Here is a 25,178-nt window from a genome sequence, read left to right as displayed (position 1 = left end):
AACGGGAAAGAGCTGCTAGCAGGATGACCGATTGGGTGGGTGATGATGTTTACACACCACAGCACCAGGTACTCATTTGAGGCTGAGTCTACCTAGAGGTGGAGGCCCAGGGCCGGTTCAGATGATCGTCACCGGTATTAGTGGTCATGAGCAGGTATCGAAATCGGGTCGCCAGGTTCGCAACACAGCGTGCCACTGCTCCCACACACACACAGTACACAGTATAATACACACACACAGTACATACACAGCACACAGACAATACACACACACAGTACAAACACAGCACACAGACAATACACACACACAGTACACAGACAATACACACACACAGTACAAACACAGTATAATATACACACACAGTACACAGACACAGTACACAGTTTAATACACAGACAATACACATACACAGTACAAACACAGTATAATACACAGACAATACACACACACAGTACACACACAGCACACAGACAATATACACACACAGAACAAACACAGTTTAATACACAGACAATACACACACACAGTACACAGACAATACACACACACAGTACACAGACAATACACAGACAATACACACACATAGTACACACACAGCACACAGACAATACACACACACAGTACACAGACAATACACAGACAATACACACACACACACAGTACACAGACAATACACAGACAATACACACACATAGTACACACACAGCACACAGACAATACACACACACAGTACACAGACAATACACAGACAATACACACACACACAGTACAAACAAAGACAATACACACACACAGAACACAGTATAATACACAGACAATACACACACACACAGTACAAACACAGTATAATACACAGACAACACACACACAGTACACAGACAATACACAGACAATACACACACACACAGTACAAACACAGTATAATACACAGACAACACACACACAGTACACAGACAATACACAGACAATACACACACACAGTACAAACACAGTATAATACACAGACAACACACACACAGTACACAGACAATACACAGACAATACACGCACAGTACACAGACATTTCACAGACAATACACACAATACAAACACAGTATAATACACAGCCAATACACACACACAGTACACAGACAATACACAGACAATACACATACACAGCACACAGACAATACACACACACAGTACAAACACAGTATAACACACACTCAATACACACACACAGCACACAGACAGCACACAGACAATATGTAGTGGTGCTGTTGACGTGCGCCGACTGTGACAGTGATGGATCACGGGGCGGCGCGGGGTGCGGGGTTGGGCACGCGTTGTGGGCGTGGTGTGGACGCGCGCGCCGGGAGTGACAGATGACGGGGCGGCGCGGCGTGGGTGGTGAGGCACGCTGAGATGTGGGAAAACAGGATCGTAGCCAGCGCCTAGTGATTGGTCGAATAAGATGGGTGCTCGCAGCGACGTCCGCAGGTGGGGTATAAAGGGGGACGTGCGAGAGCACTCGGGGAGAGTTACCCAGTTGAAGACCAGAAGACGGAGCTGAAGACCTAGTGCCCCGAGACCCCTAGTCCCGCCGTCCTTGTGGGGACCGGGGCCCTGTGTGGCTCGGAGGCGAGACTGTGGGACCCGGGGTCCGACGCCCACGTGGGTCGGGCTGGGGACCCACAGTCAAGACGGACACCCCGGGCAGGGAGTGTCCCGAATAGCTCAGTGGGCGTTAGTCGCCAGGGTAGCTAAGAGGGCGTTAGTCGCCAGGGTAGCTAAGAGGGTGTTTGTCACCCGAATAGCTCAGTGGGCGTTAGTCGCCAAAATAGCTCAGTGGGCGTTAGTCGCCAGGGTAGCTAAGAGGGCGTTAGTCGCCAGGGTAGCTAAGAGGGTGTTTGTCACCCGAATAGCTCAGTGGGCGTTAGTCGCCAGAATAGCTCAGTGGGCGTTAGTCGCCAGGGTAGCTAAGAGGGCGTTAGTCGCCAGGGTAGCTAAGAGGGTGTTTGTCACCCGAATAGCTCAGTGGGCGTTAGTCACCCGAGATACTAAGTGGGTGTTTGTCACCCGAGATACTAAGTGGGTGTTTGTCACCCGAGATACAAAGTAGGTGTTAGTCACCTGTGAACGAGTTTGGTAAAATAAAGAGTGTGTTACCCGTGAAGTCGTCTCCCGCCGAGTTACTACATTACAACTGGCGTCAGAAGTAAACCTGTCTTCAAGAAGTATGGACACAAGGAAGACTACCCGTACCCACGAGCGAGGTCGGGACGACGACGGCGTACCGGGGACACCAACCTCGGGAGGAGAGGACGAGGAGTTGCCGCCGATGCAGCACTTCGCGGTGATGGCCGACGCTCCGCTTGCCTCCGACACCAGCCTCCAAGACGCGCACTCCCGGTTGGCGGAGTTGCTACTCGCCGCCGCCGCTGTCTTGGCGGACATCTCCGTTCCGGCGAGCGGAAAAACGGCTGCGGGGTTGGTGGAGAAAGCGACGTTGGAGGGATCCCGCCAAAAGGCGCTTCGCGCCAAAAGTCTGAAAGTTGCCGCCGTTTTTGAGGGGCCGCCATCGATTGGCGGGAAACACGGACACCACGTGACCGGAGACCTCCGCTCAGCGCAGCCCACGTCATCAGCGCGCGCCGGAGCTCTCCATTTTGCGCCTGACAACCGAGCCGACATTTTACACAACTACAGCGGAGCGCGGGAAAATCTCTCCGACGTCGACGACGATCGGGTCCTCCAGCAAAGATTGCCCGCGCTGTCGGCGTTCAAGGCGGATGGGGGCGACTGGGGAGCCTTCCAACGAAGGTTCCTCGCTCATCAGGAGATGTCGGGGTGGTCCGACACCACTGCCCTGCGTGCGTTGCCAGCGATGCTCGACGACGACGCGCTTGCAGCCTTCACATCTGCTGCAAGGTCGTCCCGCTCTACGCTCCAGGCCGCACTACACCTGATGGCGAAGGTGTTCGGACCGCCCTCCACGTGTCGCCACCAGTTCTACGATCGGCGGAAGGTGGCTGGAGAAACGACGCTCGCCTATCGCACGGCACTGCTTGCCTTGGCGGACGCAGCTTTTCCCCGCATGGATAAGGAGGGGAAGGACGCCATGGTGACGGAGCAGCTGCTGGCGTTGGCCCACGAGTTGGGGGTCCCCATCAATGTGGCGGACGAGATGGATATCTGCTCCCTGGCGATCGCCACGAGCATTCACGCGTATGAGGTCCTCAACCGCAAGCCGGGGGTCGTCTGCAAATGGGCGGGGAACGCGGCACTGGCCGCCACGATCGCCGAACCTCAGCCAGCTGCGGATCAGGAGCAGGCCTTCGCTGCATCGCGTCCGGGGGAGTGGAGAACGGGAGGTCGTTCGCCCACACGTTCATCCCGCAAGCTGGAGCAACCGAAACCTACGACGTCCCTCGTCGTCTGCTACAACTGCGGCCTTCGGGGTCACGTCGCAGCCGGGTGCCGGGCCCCGCGTCAGCGCGCCACAGGACCACGTCGGGACGACGACCAGGCCCACAAGTCATCCCAACAAAACCCGGCAAGTCGCGGCACCTCACACGTTCGGTCCACAAACACGGCACATTCGGGTCGCCGCTTGGCGGTGGGGGGTTCGCGGCTGGGTGCCGGGGGTTCACTTCGGCGAGGGGGGTCCGTACACGGCCCGCAAGCAGTCGAGTGGTCCGAATTGGCCCACCGGATCGTGGCTGCGTCGGCCGGGTCGTCCGTGGTAACGGGGTTTATTGACGGGGTTGAGGTCCGGGTGCTTGTGGACACGGGTGCGTCGGCCACCATCATCTCGGACCTTATTTATAACATTCTTCCCGTCCAAAGTAGACCCCTTCTGCCAGTAGGCGTGCCATTTTATGCGGCGAATGGGGGATCCCTGGGGATCATCGGCCAGATTCGGGCGACTATTTGCATTGGTGACATCAAATTGGCGGGCCCTATTTTTGTATCATCATCGCTGGCCGTTCCCTGTTTGCTAGGTACGGACTTTTTGTCCAAAATGCCCATCAAAATTCTTATAGATCAGGCCTGCATTGAGCTTCCGTCAGGTCGGCGGATTGCGTTCTTGTCGAGCCCTACCAAAATACGCACGGTTTGTGCGACGGTGCAGGCGCTGGCAACTCACACTGTACGGGTGCCCCCGGGATCGCAAATGTTGGTACCCCTTCGGTTGAGGAAACCACTCGAGGTGGGTGCGGAGGCACAGGGGGTGCTGTTGGGGCCGTCTAACAGGGCCAGAAGGGGCCTCGACTTAGCGGTTGCTCAAACCATGGTGAGAGGGGACAGTGAGCCGTTCGTAATGGTCCTGAACACGGGGTCGCGGCCGGCCGTAATTGCGCAGAGAACGGTGCTGGCTCACGCCGCGCCGCTACCCGTTGAGGAACGGCTCGTGGCTCAAGCAGATTTCACTGTCGAGTCGCATCCTCCAAGTGATGAGGGGACTGAGTGGTTGGACTCGTTGTGTGCCGGTTCTGCTAACTTGTCCAAGGTGCAATTGGGAGCATTGAGGGGTTTGCTACTCGAGTTTGCTGACGTGTTCAGCAAACATAAGTACGATATCGGCTGCACTGACCTGTTGCGCCACCACATAGCTACAGGGGACGCGGCCCCTATTCGTCAGAATCCCTTCCGGCTCAGCCCAGCCGAGAAGGAGCATGTGCAATCGGCGGTTAATGATATGTTGGCGGCCGATATCATTTCGCCCTCTTCTAGTCCGTGGGGTGCTCCTATTGTCCTAGTAAAAAAACAGGACGGGTCCTTGCGGTTTTGTGTCGATTTCCGCCGCTTAAACAAAATCTCGATGGCGGATGCGTATCCGCTCCCCAGGATGGATGAGTCGCTGGATGCCTTGGCGGGAGCACAGTTTTTTTCCACACTCGATCTACTTTCCGGATTTTGGCAATTGCCACTCGATGACGAGTCTAAACCTAAAACCGCTTTCCGGACACCTGGTGGCATATTTGAATTCAACCGTTTGCCCATGGGCTTACATTCCGCTCCCGCCACGTTCCAGAGACTCATGGAATTGGTTTTGTCGGGCCTCCAATGGGATACCTGTTTGATTTATCTCGACGATATCATCGTCTTCAGTCGGACTTTTGAGGAGCACCTCCAGCGACTGAGAGCGGTGTTCCTCAGAATGCGTTCCGCTAAGCTTAAATTTAAACCGGCTAAATGTTTTCTGCTTCGGGAATCGGTCAGGTATTTGGGCCATATCGTGAGTCGTTCAGGGATCTCGACGGACCCTGCTAAGACGCACTGCGTCAGCTCATGGCCAACGCCAACCTCGGTCACGGAGGTTCGCAGTTTCATTGGTTTCGCCTCCTATTACCGTCGTTTTGTCAAGCAGTTTGCCACCATAGCCAGGCCCCTGCACGCTTTGACGGCTAAGGGTGTGCGGTTTCACTGGGGGGCGGAGGAGGAGGCTGCGTTCTGCTCCCTTCGTGACGCCTTGGTGCAGGCTCCCCCCTTGTGTTACCCCGATTTCACACAACCGTTTTTGCTTGACACAGATGCCAGCAACACGGGTATCGGGGGGGTGCTCTCACAGGTGGTCGGGGGGGTTGAACGGGTGGTCGCCTACGCTAGTAGAGTTCTTTCCCCCGCCGAACAACGCTATTGCGTAACTCGTCGTGAATTGTTAGCGATTGTGTTTTTTACACAGCAATTCAGGCCGTATCTTTACGGCCGTCATTTTACGGTCCGTACGGACCATGCGGCTCTACAATACGCTATGCGCGTGGCACAGCCATCGGGCCAATTGTCCCGATGGTTGGAGGTCCTTCAGGACTACCAATTCACGACGATTTACCGCAAGGGATTGCGACACTCAAATGCGAACGCCTTGTCGCGGTTGCCACCGTGCACGGACTGCACATGTTTGTTGGGATCGGCGCGGTGCAAACCCCCGGTCGCCGGCACCCCGGGAGTTGCACTCGCCGCCACTGACACCCCGGGAGTCGACGCCCCCACGGGGAGGGATTCGCTGTTGTCGTTGCCCCTCATTGAGTGGGGCCGTCTCCAAATGTCCGACGGCTCCCTAATTACGCTACGTCGAAAAGTTGGCGCTCCCGAGGTAGGGGATGCGCGGGTCGGTTCCTGGGTGTGCAGACAGGGCCTTTTGATGAAGTGGGACAACATGTCCCGGCGTCACGTGCTCGTTGTGCCTGTTGCTATGCGGGGTAGGGTCGTTCTGGCAGCTCATGAACGGCTCATGCATCTGGGTTTTCACAAAACGCTCGCCCTAATCCAGCGAGACTATTATTGGCCGGGGATGGGTAACGACGTGGCGAATATTCTTAAGGGATGCGTAGGGTGCGCCAAAAGGAAACCGCCACCATTGGCAGCTAATCCACCGCTGCAATCCATTCAAGTTTCGCGCATAAACGAATTAGTTGCGTTGGACATCTTGGGGCCCTTTCCTGCTACACCAAGGGGAAATAGATTCCTGCTGGTTGGCGTAGAATACTTCACCCGATGGCCCATGGCATGGCCACTCGCCAACCAATCGGCTGCAGCGGTGGCGGACGCCTTCGTCCAGGGCTATGTTTTGGACAAGGGCGCCCCCGAACGCTTGCTGACGGATCAAGGAAAGAATTTTTCGAGCGTTTTATTGCGCGAGGTGTGCGACCTGCTGGGTACAAAGAGAGTGCGTACTTCCCCCTACCACCCGCAGACTGACGGGATGGTTGAGCGTCTGAACAGGACGATTACGTCTATGTTGTGCCAACAGGTCTGCGACGATCAGGTTGATTGGGACTTACAGGTGCCGGGGGTACTCGCGGCCTATCGAATGGCCCCTCATGCGGCGACGGGGTTTTCCCCATTTTTTCTTATGTATGGGCGGGAGGCCGATCCGGCCATGGACGTCCAACTGGGGATTTCCCAGCCACGTGCAAAATCAAAATTGGCAGACCACATCAAATTTAATATCGCCAAATTGACTGAAGCGCGGGAGGCGGCGAGGTTGAATTCGCGGTCGCGGCAAATTGCGAACGAGAGATTGCATGGGCGGAGGGTGCATACGCATGATTGGAAACCAGGCGATAAGGCCTGGCTGCATTGTCCACATGCACCGTTGGCTACGTCCCCCAAGTTGTTGAGACCTTGGAGGGGACCGGTGGAAATTGTGCGGGTTGCACGACCCCAGAGTATACAGATTAAATGGGAAAAACGCCGTTGGTACGTGCACCCCTCCCGACTGAAGCCCTATGCGGCACCGTGTGACCCGATTCTGTGCCGTAACGACCGGGCGTGTGATGTGACCGTCGACTCGGGGAGGGAGGTGTCGCAGGCTGATCCTCACGTGTTCTCAGGTTTTTTCGGTAAAGTCACGTAGGTAAAAAACATTAAAATTAATGAAAAAAAAAAAAAAAAAAAAATCATCACGTGTCTCCACCTGACCCACCCCCAGGTGCCTCGGGCTTGACGGCTGCTGACCGTCGGGAGCCTGAACCCCGCGGCACGCACGGGTCCTCGATGCCTGGCCGATGTCTTCCTGAACCGCCGGCACCACCGGACGTTCAACCGCGTCTGGTGCCGTACGACGGACCGGCAAGGCGGACTCGGGCTAGGGCACAACAATTTTCATGAAGACGTTTTTTTTTCAACACCGAGCTCGCCCGGTGTTCCCCTCTGCTGGGGTAATGTCCCGTTGTAGGGACGCTCGGAAAGAATGGGACGCTGCACGAGTCGAAAAAGAAAAAAAAAAAATTTCCATTTATTTTTCTTTCTGCATACACATTGCTATTGTCACTCGCCGGTTTGTATATATTGTTCTATTGTCGCGGTGGCATTGGTTGAGGGTTGCGGATGGTAGTGTTCGCGTCGTGTTGTGTTGTTACGTTAGTTGTTGATCTTGTTGTTGTGTTGTGTTACGGGGCACACAGGGGGGTTTGTATATTTTTATAGCAGCCGGGTCGGCTGCGAGCTATGTGGTAGGGGGTGATGTAGTGGTGCTGTTGACGTGCGCCGACTGTGACAGTGATGGATCACGGGGCGGCGCGGGGTGCGGGGTTGGGCACGCGTTGTGGGCGTGGTGTGGACGCGCGCGCCGGGAGTGACAGATGACGGGGCGGCGCGGCGTGGGTGGTGAGGCACGCTGAGATGTGGGAAAACAGGATCGTAGCCAGCGCCTAGTGATTGGTCGAATAAGATGGGTGCTCGCAGCGACGTCCGCAGGTGGGGTATAAAGGGGGACGTGCGAGAGCACTCGGGGAGAGTTACCCAGTTGAAGACCAGAAGACGGAGCTGAAGACCTAGTGCCCCGAGACCCCTAGTCCCGCCGTCCTTGTGGGGACCGGGGCCCTGTGTGGCTCGGAGGCGAGACTGTGGGACCCGGGGTCCGACGCCCACGTGGGTCGGGCTGGGGACCCACAGTCAAGACGGACACCCCGGGCAGGGAGTGTCCCGAATAGCTCAGTGGGCGTTAGTCGCCAGGGTAGCTAAGAGGGCGTTAGTCGCCAGGGTAGCTAAGAGGGTGTTTGTCACCCGAATAGCTCAGTGGGCGTTAGTCGCCAGAATAGCTCAGTGGGCGTTAGTCGCCAGGGTAGCTAAGAGGGCGTTAGTCGCCAGGGTAGCTAAGAGGGTGTTTGTCACCCGAATAGCTCAGTGGGCGTTAGTCGCCAGAATAGCTCAGTGGGCGTTAGTCGCCAGGGTAGCTAAGAGGGCGTTAGTCGCCAGGGTAGCTAAGAGGGTGTTTGTCACCCGAATAGCTCAGTGGGCGTTAGTCACCCGAGATACTAAGTGGGTGTTTGTCACCCGAGATACTAAGTGGGTGTTTGTCACCCGAGATACAAAGTAGGTGTTAGTCACCTGTGAACGAGTTTGGTAAAATAAAGAGTGTGTTACCCGTGAAGTCGTCTCCCGCCGAGTTACTACATTACAAATACACACACACAGTACACAGACAATACACAGACAATACACACACACAGTACAAACACAGTATAATACACAGACAATACACACACACAGCACACAGACAATACACACACACAGTACACACACAGTACACAGACAATACACACACACAGTACACAGACAATACACACACACAGTACACAGACATTACACAGACAATACACACACACAGTACACACACAGTACACAGACAATACACACACACAGTACACACACAGTACACACACAGTACACACACATAGTACACACAGTACACAGACACACAGTACACACACAGTACACACAGTACACACACACAGAACACACACACAGTAAACACACACAGAACACACACACAGTACACACAGTACACACACAGTACACACATACACAGTACACACAGTACACACACACAGTACACACAGTACACACACACAGTACACACAGTACACACACAGTACACACATACACAGTACACATACACACAGTACACACACAGTACACACACAGTATACACACAGTACACACACAGTACACACACAGTACACACAGTGGAGGGGTACCGGCTGCTGCGGAGTCTCTCTGCGTCGCCCTCCAGCGCCGCCATGAGCAGGAAGGTGTCTTCACTCGGCTCGTAGACGCGGCCCTCCCCACCCTGCCACCTCGGCGTGGGTAGCATCGCGACGGTAGCAGTGGAGAGAGACTGACCCTGCAGAGACACAGCAGCAGTGGAGAGAGACTGACCCTGCAGAGACACAGCAGCAGTGGAGAGAGACTGACCCTACAGAGACACAGCAGCAGTGGAGAGAGACTGACCCTACAGAGACACAGCAGCAGTGGAGAGACTGACCCTACAGAGAGACAGCAGCAGTGGAGAGAGACTGACCCTGCAGAGACACAGCAACAGTGGAGAGAGACTGACCCTGCAGAGACACAGCAGCAGTGGAGAGAGACTGACCCTGCAGAGACACAGCAGCAGTGGAGAGAGACTGACCCTGCAGAGACACAGCAGCAGTGGAGAGAGACTGACCCTGCAGAGACACAGCAGCAGTGGAGAGAGACTGACCCTGCAGAAACACAGCAGCAGTGGAGAGAGACTGACCCTGCAGAGACACAGCAGCAGTGGAGAGAGACTGACCCTGCAGACACAGCAGCAGTGGAGAGAGACTGACCCTACAGAGACACAGCAGCAGTGGAGAGAGACTGACCCTGCAGAGACACAGCAGCAGTGGAGAGAGACTGACCCTGCAGAGACACAGCAGCAGTGGAGAGAGACTGACCCTACAGAGACACAGCAGCAGTGGAGAGAGACTGACCCTGCAGAGACACAGCAGCAGTGGAGAGAGACTGACCCTACAAAGACACAGCAGCAGTGGAGAGAGACTGACCCTGCAGAGACACAGCAGCAGTGGAGAGAGACTGACCCTGCAGAGACACAGCAGCAGTGGAGAGAGACTGACCCTACAGAGACACAGCAGCAGTGGAGAGAGACTGACCCTGCAGAGACACAGCAGCAGTGGAGAGAGACTGACCCTGCAGAGACACAGCAGCAGTGGAGAGAGACTGACCCTGCAGAGACACAGCAGCAGTGGAGAGAGACTGACCCTACAGAGAGACAGCAGCAGTGGAGAGAGACTGACCCTACAGAGACACAGCAACAGTGGAGAGAGACTGACCCTGCAGAGACACAGCAGCAGTGGAGAGAGACTGACCCTACAGAGACAAAGCAACAGTGGAGAGAGACTGACCCTGCAGAGACACAGCAGCAGTGGAGAGAGACTGACCCTACAAAGACACAGCAGCAGTGGAGAGAGACTGACCCTGCAGAGACACAGCAGCAGTGGAGAGAGACTGACCCTGCAGAGACACAGCAGCAGTGGAGAGAGACTGACCCTACAGAGACACAGCAGCAGTGGAGAGAGACTGACCCTGCAGAGACACAGCAGCAGTGGAGAGAGACTGACCCTGCAGAGACACAGCAGCAGTGGAGAGAGACTGACCCTGCAGAGACACAGCAGCAGTGGAGAGAGACTGACCCTGCAGAGACACAGCAGCAGTGGAGAGACTGACCCTGCAGAGACACAGCAGCAGTGGAGAGACACTGACCCTGCAGAGACACAGCAGCAGTGGAGAGACACTGACCCTGCAGAGACACAGCAGCAGTGGAGAGAGACTGACCCTGCAGAGACACAGCAGCAGTGGAGAGAGACTGACCCTACAGAGACACAGCAGCAGTGGAGAGAGACTGACCCTACAGAGACACAGCAGCAGTGGAGAGAGACTGACCCTACAGAGAGACAGCAGCAGTGGAGAGAGACTGACCCTGCAGAGACACAGCAACAGTGGAGAGAGACTGACCCTGCAGAGACACAGCAGCAGTGGAGAGAGACTGACCCTACAGAGAGACAGCAGCAGTGGAGAGAGACTGACCCTGCAGAGACACAGCAACAGTGGAGAGAGACTGACCCTGCAGAGACACAGCAGCAGTGGAGAGAGACTGACCCTGCAGAGACACAGCAGCAGTGGAGAGAGACTGACCCTACAGAGACACAGCAGCAGTGGAGAGAGACTGACCCTGCAGAGACACAGCAGCAGTGGAGAGAGACTGACCCTACAGAGACACAGCAGCAGTGGAGAGAGACTGACCCTGCAGAGACACAGCAGCAGTGGAGAGAGACTGACCCTGCAGAGACACAGCAGCAGAGGAGAGAGACTGACCCTACAGAGACACAGCAGCAGTGGAAAGAGACTGACCCTGCAGAGACACAGCAACAGTGGAGAGAGACTGACCCTACAGAGACACAGCAGGAGTGGAGAGAGACTGACCCTGCAGAGACACAGCAGCAGTGGAGAGAGACTGACCCTGCAGAGACACAGCAGCAGTGGAGAGAGACTGACCCTACAGAGACACAGCAGCAGTGGAGAGAGACTGACCCTACAGAGACACAGCAACAGTGGAGAGAGACTGACCCTGCAGAGACACAGCAGCAGTGGAGAGAGACTGACCCTACAGAGACACAGCAGCAGTGGAGAGAGACTGACCCTGCAGAGACACAGCAGCAGTGGAGAGAGACTGACCCTGCAGAGACACAGCAGCAGTGGAGAGAGACTGACCCTGCAGAGACACAGCAGCAGTGGAGAGAGACTGACCCTGCAGAGACACAGCAGCAGTGGAGAGAGACTGACCCTACAGAGACACAGCAGCAGTGGAGAGAGACTGACCCTGCAGAGACACAGCAGCAGTGGAGAGAGACTGACCCTGCAGAGACACAGCAGCAGTGGAGAGAGACTGACCCTACAGAGACACAGCAGCAGTGGAGAGAGACTGACCCTGCAGAGACACAGCAGCAGTGGAGAGAGACTGACCCTGCAGAGACACAGCAGCAGTGGAGAGAGACTGACCCTGCAGAGACACAGCAGCAGTGGAGAGAGACTGACCCTGCAGAGACACAGCAGCAGTGGAGAGAGACTGACCCTACAGAGACACAGCAGCAGTGGAGAGAGACTGACCCTGCAGAGACACAGCAACAGTGGAGAGAGACTGACTCTGCAGACACAGCAGCAGTGGAGAGAGCGTGACTCACACTATAGCCAATACAATTGAAGCCGGCATGGCACACGAGGGAGTGGGTGGCCAGCACCACACTGCATCAGGTACCCGTCAATGGCTGAGTCGACCTAGGGGAGGCCCAACACCGGATCAGATACAGTATTCTTCCGATGTTGGCTGAGTGGGAATTTAACTCGGGTCGCTAGGTTCATAGCGCAGCATGCTAACCACTGCACCACTGCTCCCCTGATGCAAGGGTGACACGGTGGTTAGTATATGTTAAATTCCTTCGCCTGGTATACAGGAGGTCGTAGGTTCAGTCTCGACCACGACGACTGCTGTATATTTGGAGTTTGCATGTTTCTGCTAAGGGGACAGGACAACTTCACCACATCAAAGGGACGATGGACGGGGCCATGTACCGTCAAATCTTGGGTGAGAACCTCCTCCTTCCCTCAGCCAGGGCATTGAAAATGGGTCGTGGATGGGTATTCCAGCAAGACAATGACCCAAAACACACGGCCAAGGCAACAAAGGAGTGGCTCAAGAAGAAGCACATTAAGGTCCTTAATAGGGAAGGGAGGGCATGACCGTGGCCGAGATGACCCAAAGCTTTGTGTGGAGTGACAGACCAGGTAGCTTCCACACAGCAGCGTAATGCAGAGGTCGCAAACGGGTTTTGATTCCTTACCCGTACCCGTACCCGGCCGCACCAGGGTTGCAAACGGGTACCCGTACCCGGCCGGGTACGGGTACCCGTTCCCTACCCGTTCCCTACCCGAAATGAGTGACAAACGGTGACTCACCAGTGACTCACGGCCTACCCGTACCCGGCCGCACCAGGGTCGCAAACTGGTACCCGTACCTGGCCGGGTACGGGTACGGGTAGCCGGGTATCGAGTAGGGTATCGGGTACCTGGTTGCGACCTCTGGTGTAATGCAGCCAATGAAAAGATGCCTCTCGACCGATTTGGAGTGAGACATCCGCTGCCAAAACACCATTGGTCAAAAGCACACTGCCCCAGGGTACTGACACGTATCCATGTTCTATCACCTGCCCCCATGAATTAGTGAGGCATTTGAGGGGGTGGAGCGTTTGATGACACAACATACCCAGGCAGGTGCTTAGTTTTGATGGTCCCCATCTCTTAGTGGGCATGCTCCAGGTTCAAAGGGTGGGCAGCAATCAACAAATCAACGGCGTACAACGTGGTCGACCGCACCAAGGGCATCGATCAGCCCACTCATCGTATCTGCTGTGCCAGATGTAAATTCCACTGGTACAGCCACGGAAGTGGACAAAGAAGATGATATTTACACCATTGGAACCTCATTTGGCAGTAAAAAATATAATTGGTTTTTTACCCTTCTATCTGGCAACAAAACCGACACTTTTTTTTACAAGGAGTCATGTTTGCATAGACCACAATACCTGCAGTCATAATGCAAACCCCCCCCCACCACCTCGTCACACGTCTGACCCCCCCCCCAGGTGCGTGACGTCATTTATGGACGGCCCCCAATCCAACGCGCGTCCACATTGATCAGTTCGTTCAGCGCGCGTCCACATTGGTTAGTTCATTTAGAGCACGTCCATGTTGATTAGTTCATTCAGCGCGTATCCACGTTGGTGAGTTCATTCAGCACACGCCTATGTTGATTAGTTCATTCAGCACACGTCCATGTTGATTAGTTCATTCAGCACACGTCCATGTTGATTAGTTCATTCAGCACACGTCCACGTTGGTGAGTTCACCCACGTGACACCCCCCGCGGACAGAGGGAAGAGGGGTTAGCCCACGTGACACCCCCCCTCCCCAGGACACAGCCCCCCCCTCCCCGCGCGAGGCGGGGGACCCCACGTGACCCCCTCCGACGCCAGAGAAAACGCGGGAAAAGCGAACCGGGCGGGGTCGCGACGACGTCACTTCCGCTGTACGCGAAGCAAACACTGAGGGGATGACGCGCTGCTACTGCTGCTGCTTCCACCTTCATCGCGCCTCGCAGTAACGGAGGGGGGAGTCCGCGCACATCCCTCACCCCCCCGCCCCCCTCACCTCGTACGCTCCTACCCCCCCCACCACCTCCCTCGTTTCGCGCCGTAGAGTGGGGCTCTCGCTTCCCAACCCCCTCGCGGCTGTCCCTCTCCCCCATCGCGCTGCCTCCTCTCCCCAATCGCGCTCGCCCCTCTTCTCACCTCGCGCGCGCCTCGTGAAGCGGAGGAGGAGGAGGGGGGTTGGGTCTCCCTCAACACCACCAACAACCCAAGTCTCGCGAGAGGCGGGGCCTGGGTGCCCGCCCCTCCCCTCACCTCAGCCTCCTCCCCCTTCCCGTCTCGAGCATGCCGCCAGTGAAGCTGCGTCACGTGGTGTCGTGCAGCAGTGAGGATCCGGTGAGTGCGGGTCACGTGGTACAGCCTCGCACACATCCCTCCCACCCCACTCACCAGGTTTCGTGTGCGCGGGCCGCCATCTTACCTGGGGAAGATTTCGCGTGCGCCCGTGTGGGACGGCCATCTTGCTTAGGGAAGATTTACCGTGCGCCCGTGTATGGGCGGCCATCTTGCCTAGGGAAGATTTCGCGTGCACTCGTGTGGGCGGCCATCTTACCTGGGGAAGATTTTGCGTGCGCCCGTGTGTGGGCGGCCATTTTGCCTAGGGAAGATTTCGCGTGTGCCCGTGTGCGGGACGGCCATCTTGCCTGGGGAGATTTCGCGTGTGCCCGTGTGTGTGGGCGGCCATCTTACCTGGGGAAGATTTCGCGTGTGCCCGTGTGCGGGACGGCCATCTTGCCTAGGGAAGATTTCGCGTGTGCCCGTGTGTGTGGGCGGCCATCTTACCTGGGGCAGATTTCGCGTGCGCCCGTGTGCGGGACGGCCATCTTGCCTGGGGGAGATTTCGCGTGCGCCCGTGTGTGTGGGACGGCCATCTTACCTGGGGAGGCGTCGCGTGAGCGGGGCGGCCATCTTACCTGGGGAGGCGTCGCGTGAGCGGGGCGGCCATCTTACCTGGGGAGGCGTCGCGTGAGCGGGGCGGCCATCTTACCTGGGGAGACACTGTTTCGATATCGACCTCGATCTGCTGGAGCTCATCAGCAGTTTCCCCGTGGAACATCTCTCGTGCTGCTGCTGCTGCGAGATTCCCCTATTGACGCGAGGGATTTGGCAGCTGTGCACAATTACAACCCCTGAATCAGAATAATGATACTCCAGGATGAATCCGATGAGCTATAAAGCTCTTTTCTACAGATGGTTTAGTAGGGACGGGTAAGAACGTAGTTCAAGTTCATTTATTAGGTATAGCCCTGTGAGCCATTCGGCTCTTGAATCGGGTGCAACCGCAACAAACAAAAAACAAAAACATGAACAAAAAACATCTTAAAGTGAATATGTGACTAAGTGCAAACAGAAAATCCAAGAAAAGACAGCAAAACATTGCAGAAAAAACACCATACACCAACAAGCAAAACAAACACGACAGTAGCGCAAAGTACAAGGCAAACAAGTCACCTAAACCATACAACTAGAATCTTCTTGGTTCTTTCGGTAAAGTCACGTACAAGGGAAGTAATAAAATAATAAAAAATAAAACATAATTATTATGTTTAAAACATAATTATTATGTTTTATTTCTATTATTTTATTACTAAATAATAAAAATAAAACATAATTATTATGTTTTATTTCTATTATTTTATTACTTCCCTTCTACGTGACTTTACCGAGAGAACCAAGAAGATGAATCCATGCAGTCACGAAAGCTTTCAATCGAAACATACAACTAGAACAAAACCATCCCCATTCTATCAGGCGGCGAAACCCACTGAGCTAATAACTTGTTTTTAAGAAGCAACCTGGCGCATGATGAGAGCTCAACAAAGCGGCTCATCATTTGGACATTTATGGCGGCAACATCCTATTTTGCAATTGTATTTTCTCTCCCCCTCTCTTACCTATATAGCGTCTTGTTACAGCAGCCCTTTTGCCCACTTCAGCAATTGTTTCTTGCTGTGGTTGTCCCACCTGATGACGGGCGCTTGTGTTGCGCCCGAAACGTCGAGATTTAATTTAGTTATTTCTATTTTAATTTTGTAATTTTATTTTACCGAAAGAACCAAAGAGTATGGATCCCTGCAGTCACGAAAGCTTCAAATCTAGGAAGATAATATTAGTGATAGGTTTTTACCCTTTCAACTGGTACAAAAACTGACGGTTTCTTTTTTTTGCATTTTGACTGCTTGTGTTGTGGTTATTGCAAACTTGATGCCTTGTATAAAGGTGTCAGTTTTTGTACCAGTTGAAAGGGTAAAACCTATCACTATATTTTGCATCTGGTAAAAGAGGCCTCGTAGTGTAAATGCTTCACCCCGAGCTCTCAATACTCTGAGAGTGCGCTGTCTTTGAGTTGTACGTTTTTTGGCGTCATCTGGTCCAACACCAATGGAGACTAGGCTCTAAGAAACGCTGTCTCGGGTGTGGACCAATCAACTTCAAGAACAGTGCATATCATTATCATTATCAGAGTTGTTTCTTTTTGTTTGCATTTTGACTGCTTGTGTGGCTCTTGCCTTGTATAAAGGTGTCCGTTTTTGTACCAGTTGAAAGGGTGAAAACCTATCACTATATTTTGCCACTGGTAAAGGAGGTCTCATAAGATAATATTACTTTACTGCCATAAATGTTTCTAAATGTGGAGGGGAAAAACCGGAGGACCCGGAGAAAACATCCACACGATCACGGGGAGAGAGAGAGACACGCAAACTCTAAATATACAGCAAGCGTCTGGTCGTGGCATCCTTTCATAAATAAACTATAGAACTTCTAATTGGATAATACATCCCAAAGTTTCGGAAAGGCAATAAAACAGCAAAAAAAAACTGGAGCAGACAACACCAAGACGAACATACAAGCCCCTCAATCAAATTGTACACACTATGGCCTTAATTAATTTGCCATCTATATTACACTGGTCAACACACTTTTTCTGGCATAAGGTATTCCAACGGTTTTAATGTAATTTTGGGGTGCTGATTCCAAATCTGGCATCAGTTTTTGTCTATCACATCAGGTTTTTGAGATATCAAATATTGCATTTTCAATAAAAACTGCAGAAGAAAAATATTAAATAAATGTGGATATCTACATAAAATAATATTATAAACACACTATCCTAAAAATACAGCACCATATTGTAACACTAAAGCAGTCACTGACTCGCAACAACTTGCAATCATAAGTGACAGAGTTAATTTCGGGTAAAATCAATGAAAATGGGGTATGCCGATAGCATAAAAATGAGATGTGATAGAGAAAATCTGAGATCAGATTTGGAATCAGCACCTTGAAATTAGTCTAAAACAGCTGCAAAAGTCCAGGCCAGAAAAAAATGTTTTTGTTGACCAGTGTTCGCGAACTGGAATATACATTCGCCAATACACAAAACGCGAAACTGGTGACTGAAAAACATGATGTGATTCCCATCACCACCTTGGTGTGTTAACATTCCTTCTCTTTGGTTCTTTCTGTAAAGTCACGTATGTATCAAATAAAATAAAATACGACGTTTCGGGCGCAACACAAGCGTCCATCATCAGGTTGATAGCAAGTGTCAATATCTAATTGCTTATGCCTCAAAAGTACAGAAAGTGGCTATTGTTCCCCACAAACTTTGCTTTTGTGACCAGGACACAAAAGCAAGTACAGTAGTTGCAATATCTTCTTAGTTCTTTTGGTAAAGTCGCATAGAAGGGAAATAATAAAATAATAAAAATAAAACATAATACAGTATATAATTGTATTATGTTTTCTTTTTATTATTTTATTATTTCCCTTCTACGTGACTTTACCGAAAGAACCAAGAAGATGAATCCCTGCAGTCACGAAAGCTTTAAAGCGAAATTTAGTTGCAATATATTTACAACGGTGTGCAGAGTTTGATTGATTTTGATTTGCGTGGCTCTGCTATCCACTATAGTGGGCCAAGTCTTCTGTACGGGAGCAGGAAAATGTTATTATCACAGCGCACACGCATCGAGCGTTAGTATTCGTTCTAAATCGAAATAGTAACAATCGAAATCGTCAGTTGTGCTTCACTTCAAAGTGTTTATCTTTGGTTATAGTTGTGGTGATTGTCATGGTGGTAGTGGTGGTGGTGGTGATAGTGGCTGTAGTGGTGGTGGTTATAGTAGTTGTTATCGTGGTGGTTCTATTGGTAGTGGTTGTAGTGTGGGTTAAAGTGGTTATAGTTGTGGTGATTGTCATGGTGGTAGTGGTGGTGGTGATAGTGGCTGTAGTGGTGGTGGTTATAGTAGTGGTTATAGTGGTAGTTCTATTGGTAGTGGTTGTAGTATTGGTTAAAGTGGTTATAGTTGTGGTGATTATCATGGTGGTAGTGGTGGTGATAGTGGCTGTAGTGGTGGTGGTTATAGTAGTGGTTATCGTGGTAGTTCTATTGGTAGTGGTTGTAGTGTTGGTTGAAGTGGTTATAGTTGTGGTGATTGTCATGGTGGTAGTGGTGGTGGTGGTGATAGTGGCTGTAGTGGTGGTGGTTATAGTAGTTGTTATCGTGGTGGTTCTATTGGTAGTGGTTGTAGTGTTGGTTAAAGTGGTTATAGTTGTGGTGCTTATAGTGGTGGTGGTTACGGTGGTGGTTCTATTTGTGGTGCTTGTGGTGATGGGTGTTGTGGTGATAGTGGCTGTAGTGGTGGTTATGGTGGTTGTTGTGATGATGGTGGTGGTTCTATTGGTCGTGGTTGTAGTGATGGTGGTGGTGAAAGTGGTTATAGTTGTGGTGATTGTAGTGGTGCTGATGGTGGTTGTTGTGGTGATTCTATTTATGGTGGTGGTTTTGGTGATGGTGGTTCAATTTGTGGTGATTGTTGTGATTGTGGATGTTGTGGTGGTGGGGGTTGTGATGATGGTGGGTGTTGTGATGGTGGTGGTGAGTGTTGTGATGGTTGTTATGGTGTTGGTGGCTCTATTTGTGGTGGTTGTAACGGTGGTGGATGTGGCCGTGGTGGTTATGGTGGGTGTTGTGATGGTGGTGGTGAGTGTTGTGATGGTTGTTATGGTGTTGGTGGTTCTATTTGTGGTGGTTGTAGTGGTGGTGGATGTGGTCGTGGTGGTTATGGTGGGTGTTGTGGTTACCCCCCCCAGTTGCACCGTGTGGACAATCTTCTCAGCGCAGATGCTCACCGCAAGTGGCGCTGCCTCCCCGGGGAGAAGGAGGCTTCCTTTATCCTACAGGTGACACCCACAGCAACATCACCACCATCACTACCATCACCACCATCACAGCCATCACCATCACAGCCATCACCACCATCACTACCATCACAGCCATCATCATCACAGCCATCACCATCACAGCCATCACAGCCATCATCATCACAGCCATCACCATCACAGCCATCACAGCCATCACCATCACAGCCATCACCATCACAGCCATCAGCATCACAGCCATCAGCATCACAGCCATCACTACCATCACAGCCATCACCATCACAGCCATCACCATCACAGCCATCACAGCCATCACCATCACTACCATCACAGCCATCACCATCACAGCCATCACAGCCATCACCATCACTACCATCACAGCCATCACCACCATCACAGCCATCACCACCATCACAACCATCACCATCACTACCATCACAGCCATCACCATCACAGCCATCACCATCACTACCATCACCATCATCACCATCACCACCATCACCATCACCACCATCACAGCCATCCCCATCACTACCATCACAGCCATCACCATCACTACCATCACCATCACAGCCATCACCATCACAGCCATCACCATCACTACCATCACAGCCATCGCAGTCATCACCACCGCCGCTGCCATCACTACCGTCACCACCACCGTCACCACCACCGCCACCACCACCGCTGCAATCAGCATCACCACCATCACCACCATCACAACTATCACCCCCATGGCACACAAGGGAGGGGGTGGGTGGTCAGCACCACGCCCGGCCGCCTTTGTCCCGCGAGTGATGTTTATTACACACCGCACCAGGTACTCATTCGAGGCTGAGTCAACCTAGAGGAGAGGAGGGCCAGAACCGGTTAAGATAATCGTCAGTGGTGTTGGTTTGAGCGGGAATCGAACTCGGGTCGTCGGGTTCGTAGCGCAGCGCGTTAATCGCTACACTACCGCTCCCCACCATCACCACCATCACTGCCGCCATCACCACCATCACTGCCGCCATCACCGCCATCACCACCACCATTGCCAACATCACCAACCATCACCATCACTACCACCATCATCATCCTAATCATCTTAATCATCCTAATCATCACCACCATCACTACCATCACTGCCGCCATCACCGCCATCACCACCATCACTGCCGCCATCACCACTATTGCCAACATCACCAACCATCGCCATCACTACCACCGTCATCATCCTAATCATCACCATCATCACCACCATCAACACCATCAACACCATCACCACCATCACCACCATCACTGCCGCCATCACCGCCATCACCGCCATCACCACCATTGCCAACATCACCAACCATCACCATCACTACCACCGTCATCATCCTAATCACCACCATCATCACCATCACCACCATCACCACCATCACTACCGCCATCACCGCCATCACCGCCATCACCGCCATCACCGCCATCACCACCATTGCCAACATCACCAACCATCACCATCACTACCACCGTCATCATCCTAATCACCACCATCATCACCATCATCACCATCATCACCATCACTACCATCACTGCCGCCATCACCGCCATCACCGCCATCACCATTGCCAACATCACCAACCATCGCCATCACTACCACCATCATCACCGCCATCACCGCCATCACCGCCATCACCGCCATCACCGCCATCACCAACCATCACCATCACTACCACCGTCATCATCCTAATCATCACCATCATCACCACCTGCGCCGCCCGATAGGGAGAGTCTGTGTCCCCGTTGGGGGAATGTGGAATTTCCTCATCTGGCTCATCGCGGAGTTAGGGGAGCAGAGATGAGCAGAGCCCGGCTCTCATCCCGGCCTGGAATTGCTGAATTTACCATTAATTACGACTTTTTAAATCCTTTATATTAAGTTCACTTGCTTGCTTAGGACCGTGCAAATCTTTCGGTCGTTTTTTAACCCACTTCCCGTGATCCAATCGAGCTGACATTTTCCACACAGACTCAATTGCTTAATGGTGCAATGCAATCATCTGACCCATAGGTGGCAGCCATCTCAAGCCAGAGGACTCTAGCCGCCACGCATATAAAGAATTTATAGTGAAAAACTTTGTTTTTACGGGTTAATTTGTTTTTATTTTTACCAGTGTATAAGGTCCCACTGAGTTATGTAGGTCTTTTTCAGAAGCAAACCAGATATCACAAATGATAGATCAACGAAGTGGCTGATATCATCATCGTCATTAACTGGATATTTATAGTAGCGGACAAATTGCATAAACGTGTGACGTTGATTCTAAATATGGAGGGAAAAACTGGAGGACCCGTAGAAAAATCCACACGACAACGGGGAGAGAGAGCGAGAGAGAAACAAACTCCAAATATACAGCAGCAGGCATCAGGGTTGGGATTGAACCCACGACCTCCTGTATACCAGACGAGGTAGTTAACATCTCCTAGCCACCGTGATGAGAGACACGCAAACTCCAAATATACAGCAGCAGGCATCAGGGTTGGGATTGAACCCACGACCTCCTGTACACCAGACGAGGTAGTTAACATCTCCTAGCCACCGTGATGAGAGACACGCAAACTCCAAATATACAGCAGCAGGCATCAGGGTTGGGATTGAACCCACGACCTCCTGTATACCAGACGAAGTAGTTAACATCTCCTAGCCACCATGGTGCCACTGTGGAATATATTGACAGACCTCGTGGTCTGTGTCCCCACGTGGCTCCGTGTCTCTGTGTGCGTCCTCGTGTGTTTCTGTCTACATATGACCCCTTGTATCTCCCATGTCTGCCCTCCTGTGTGTCTCCCTGTGTCTCCCCGAGTCCAGTTTGAGAAGGCTGAGAAAATTCTCAGCGTCGATGTTGGGAACGAGGGATCGGCCTTTGTTGAAATCCTCGTGGGCAACTCCTCCTCAAATGATTCGGACTTTCAGGTGAGTGAAAGTGAGTGTGAGTGAGTGTGAGTGAGTGTGAGTGAAAGTGAGTGAAAGTGAGTGAAAGTGAGTGTGAGTGAGTGAGTGTGAGTGAAAGTGAGTGAGTGTGAGTGAGTGTGAGTGGGTAAGTGTGAGTGTGAGTGAGTGTGAGTGGGTAAGTGTGAGTGTGAGTGAGTGTGAGTGGGTAAGTGTGAGTGTGAGTGAGTAAGTGTGAGTGAGTGTGAGTGGGTAAGTGTGAGTGTGAGTGAAAGTGAGTGAGTGTGAGTGAGTGGGAGTGAAAGTGAGTGAGTGTGAGTGAAAGTGAGTGAGTGAGTGTGAGTGAGTGTGAGTGAGTGTGAGAGTTAGTCATTAAGTGGGGAGCGGTAGTGTAGCAGCTCGCGCACTGTGCTTCGAACCCGGCATGCCAACTTTGATTCCCTCTCACTGTGATGGTGATGGCTGTGATGGCTGTGATGGTAGTGATGGTGATGGCTGTGATGGTGATGGCTGTGATGGTCATCACCAGTGACGATTATCTGAACCGGTCCTGGGCCTCCCCTAGGTCGCCTCGGCCACAAATGAGTACCTGGTGTGGTGTGTAAACATCGCCACTGAGGAGACAAAGGCGGCCGGGCGTGGTGCTGACCACCCACCCCCTCGTGTGCCGTGCCGCCCTTCATAGATGCTCGCTAACAGCACCTGACCCAACAGTCTGTTGAGGCTATAAGGGGGATCGTTGTCCTTGTTAATCATTAAGGATCTTCATGATGGTGGGCAGGCCCAGGTAAAGATGCGTGACCGGGAGTCATTCCCTGTTAACTTTGGGGTGCGACAGGGATGTCCTCTGGCGTCTACATGATTGACATATTTTTCGACCATTTAGTTCGAGAAGCCTTCTATGGTTGTACGAAGGAATCTCCATCTGGTCCAGATACAGTGGGAGGTTGATGGATGCCCGGGTGCCGTCGATAAATGGCTTTCTATTGGTCAACCATGATATGTATGGTGATGGTCTGGTGATTGCTGCTCACTCGAAGAAGAAGTGGAGGTGCTGATGCTGAACCTGGAGCGTGCCACTAAGAGGTGGAGCCTTACCATCAGCCCGTCCAAAACTAAGCACCTGCCCATGTATTTTGTGTCATCAAAACTCCACTGCCTCAACTCCCCATTGGTGATGGAGCATTTGTGGAGAGAGTAGATAGGTTTCCATGCCTGGGCAGTGTGCTTATGACCAGCTCCAATTTGACAGCACAGGTCTCACTGCGAATCAGTTAGGCGACATTTTATCATTGGCTACGTAATTCTACGTGGAAGCTACCTGATCTGTTACTCTACACGAAGCTTCATGTCTTCTCGGCCACGGTAATGCCCTCCCTTCTATTCACTTGCGAAACGTGGAACCCTCTAATGGAACATCTCTGATGGTTAGAAACATTCAGGCTGGCCTACCTATGATCCATCCTGGATTGTGTGAGAAGCTGACAAATTCTTGAAAGATCTGGACACAGTCCCATTGGTAAACTCCTCCAGCAGGCAATGCTGTGTTGACTGGGTCACGTAGCCCGCATGCCCAGCTATTGCATGCCCAAGCAGCTTCTGTTTGTCCGGATAGCGGGGGCTAAATGGGCACGACACGGGGTGGAGAAGAGATGGACTGATGCTGTAAAGGAGGATGTGGAGCTGAGTGGACTTGCCGAAGACTGGTACCAGCAGTATCATTATCGGCCTCTATGGAGGAGGCTCATGAAGGACGCTACTGGGCAGTTGGAGACAGTCGCCGTCCAACAACAACGGAGGGCAGAGGAGCGACGCTCACAACAACGAGCAAAGTGCCTGGTGGATAAAATGCAGCAAGTTGGCACAGTAGGGGGCACAGTTGGTACATTTGGCATTCATTTTAGTCATTCAACCTATGGCACCTGCTGGGTCTGTCCCATGACCTTCTGTCAGCAAAGAGGTTTCGACACTTCACGTGGCCTCAAAGTGCACCTAGCCTGGCACAATCGTCATGGTGACGTCACCGCCACTTAGTGGCGAAAGGCACCTATTTTTGTTGTCTCTGTGTGTCTATCTATTTGTGTGTCACTCTGTCTGTGTCTAGTGTCTCTGTGTGCGTCTATTTCTCTGCCTGTATATCTCTGTGTATCTGTGTCTGTCCTTGACTATCTCTGTCTCTGTGTGTCTTTATCTCTGTGTCTCTCCGTGTGTCTATCTCTGTGTCCGTGTCTATCTCTGTGTCTTTGCGTCTATCTCTCTGTGTGTCTAGCCCTGTGTCTATCACCCCCCCCATTCCCCCGTGTGTCTCGTCTCTGACTGTGTGTGTGTGTCTCATTTCTGACTGACTGTGTGTGTGTGTCTGACTGTGTGTGTGTGTGTCTCTGACTGTGTGTGCGTCTCTGACTGTGTGTGTGTCTCTGACTGTGTGTGTGTGTGCGTCTCTGACTGTGTGTGTGCGTCTCTGACTGTGTGTGTGCGTCTCTGACTGTGTGTGTGTGTGCGTCTCTGACTGTGTGTGTGCGTCTCTGACTGTGTGTGTGCGTCTCTGACTGTGTGTGTGTGTTTCTGACTGTGTGTGTGTGTGTGCG

The 25,178-nt window shown here is 52.5% G+C and overlaps 2 protein-coding genes across 4 annotated transcripts in view; one reads left to right on the top strand and one right to left on the bottom strand.

Moving 5' to 3' along the window:
- Positions 1–14,842, bottom strand: part of HEMK2 (HemK methyltransferase 2, ETF1 glutamine and histone H4 lysine) — a 31,911-nt gene extending 17,069 nt beyond the window's left edge. The window contains exons 1-2 of one of the 3 annotated variants that reach the window (XM_078620856.1): positions 14,652–14,842; positions 9,455–9,613 (exon numbers count right to left, since the gene is read on the bottom strand). In XM_078620856.1, the coding sequence (XP_078476982.1) occupies positions 9,455–9,583 (129 nt within the window). In that variant the 5' untranslated portion in view covers positions 9,584–9,613; positions 14,652–14,842. The remainder of the gene's footprint in view (positions 1–9,454; positions 9,614–14,651) is intronic. The other 2 variants (XM_078620857.1, XM_078620855.1) reach the window with 2 other exon arrangements.
- Positions 14,374–25,178, top strand: part of LOC144737947 (DNA repair protein XRCC1-like) — a 72,243-nt gene continuing 61,438 nt past the window's right edge. Inside the window, exons 1-3 of the mRNA XM_078620853.1 lie at positions 14,374–14,846; positions 19,608–19,697; positions 22,510–22,614. Of these exons, the coding sequence (XP_078476979.1) occupies positions 14,796–14,846; positions 19,608–19,697; positions 22,510–22,614 (246 nt within the window). The 5' untranslated portion in view covers positions 14,374–14,795. The remainder of the gene's footprint in view (positions 14,847–19,607; positions 19,698–22,509; positions 22,615–25,178) is intronic.

This window comes from Lampetra planeri, chromosome 76 (genome assembly GCF_965212315.1).
Source record: "Lampetra planeri chromosome 76, kcLamPlan1.2.h2, whole genome shotgun sequence".
In the NCBI taxonomy this organism is placed as follows: domain Eukaryota; kingdom Metazoa; phylum Chordata; class Hyperoartia; order Petromyzontiformes; family Petromyzontidae; genus Lampetra; species Lampetra planeri.
This window is presented reverse-complemented; position numbering and strand designations above follow the sequence as displayed.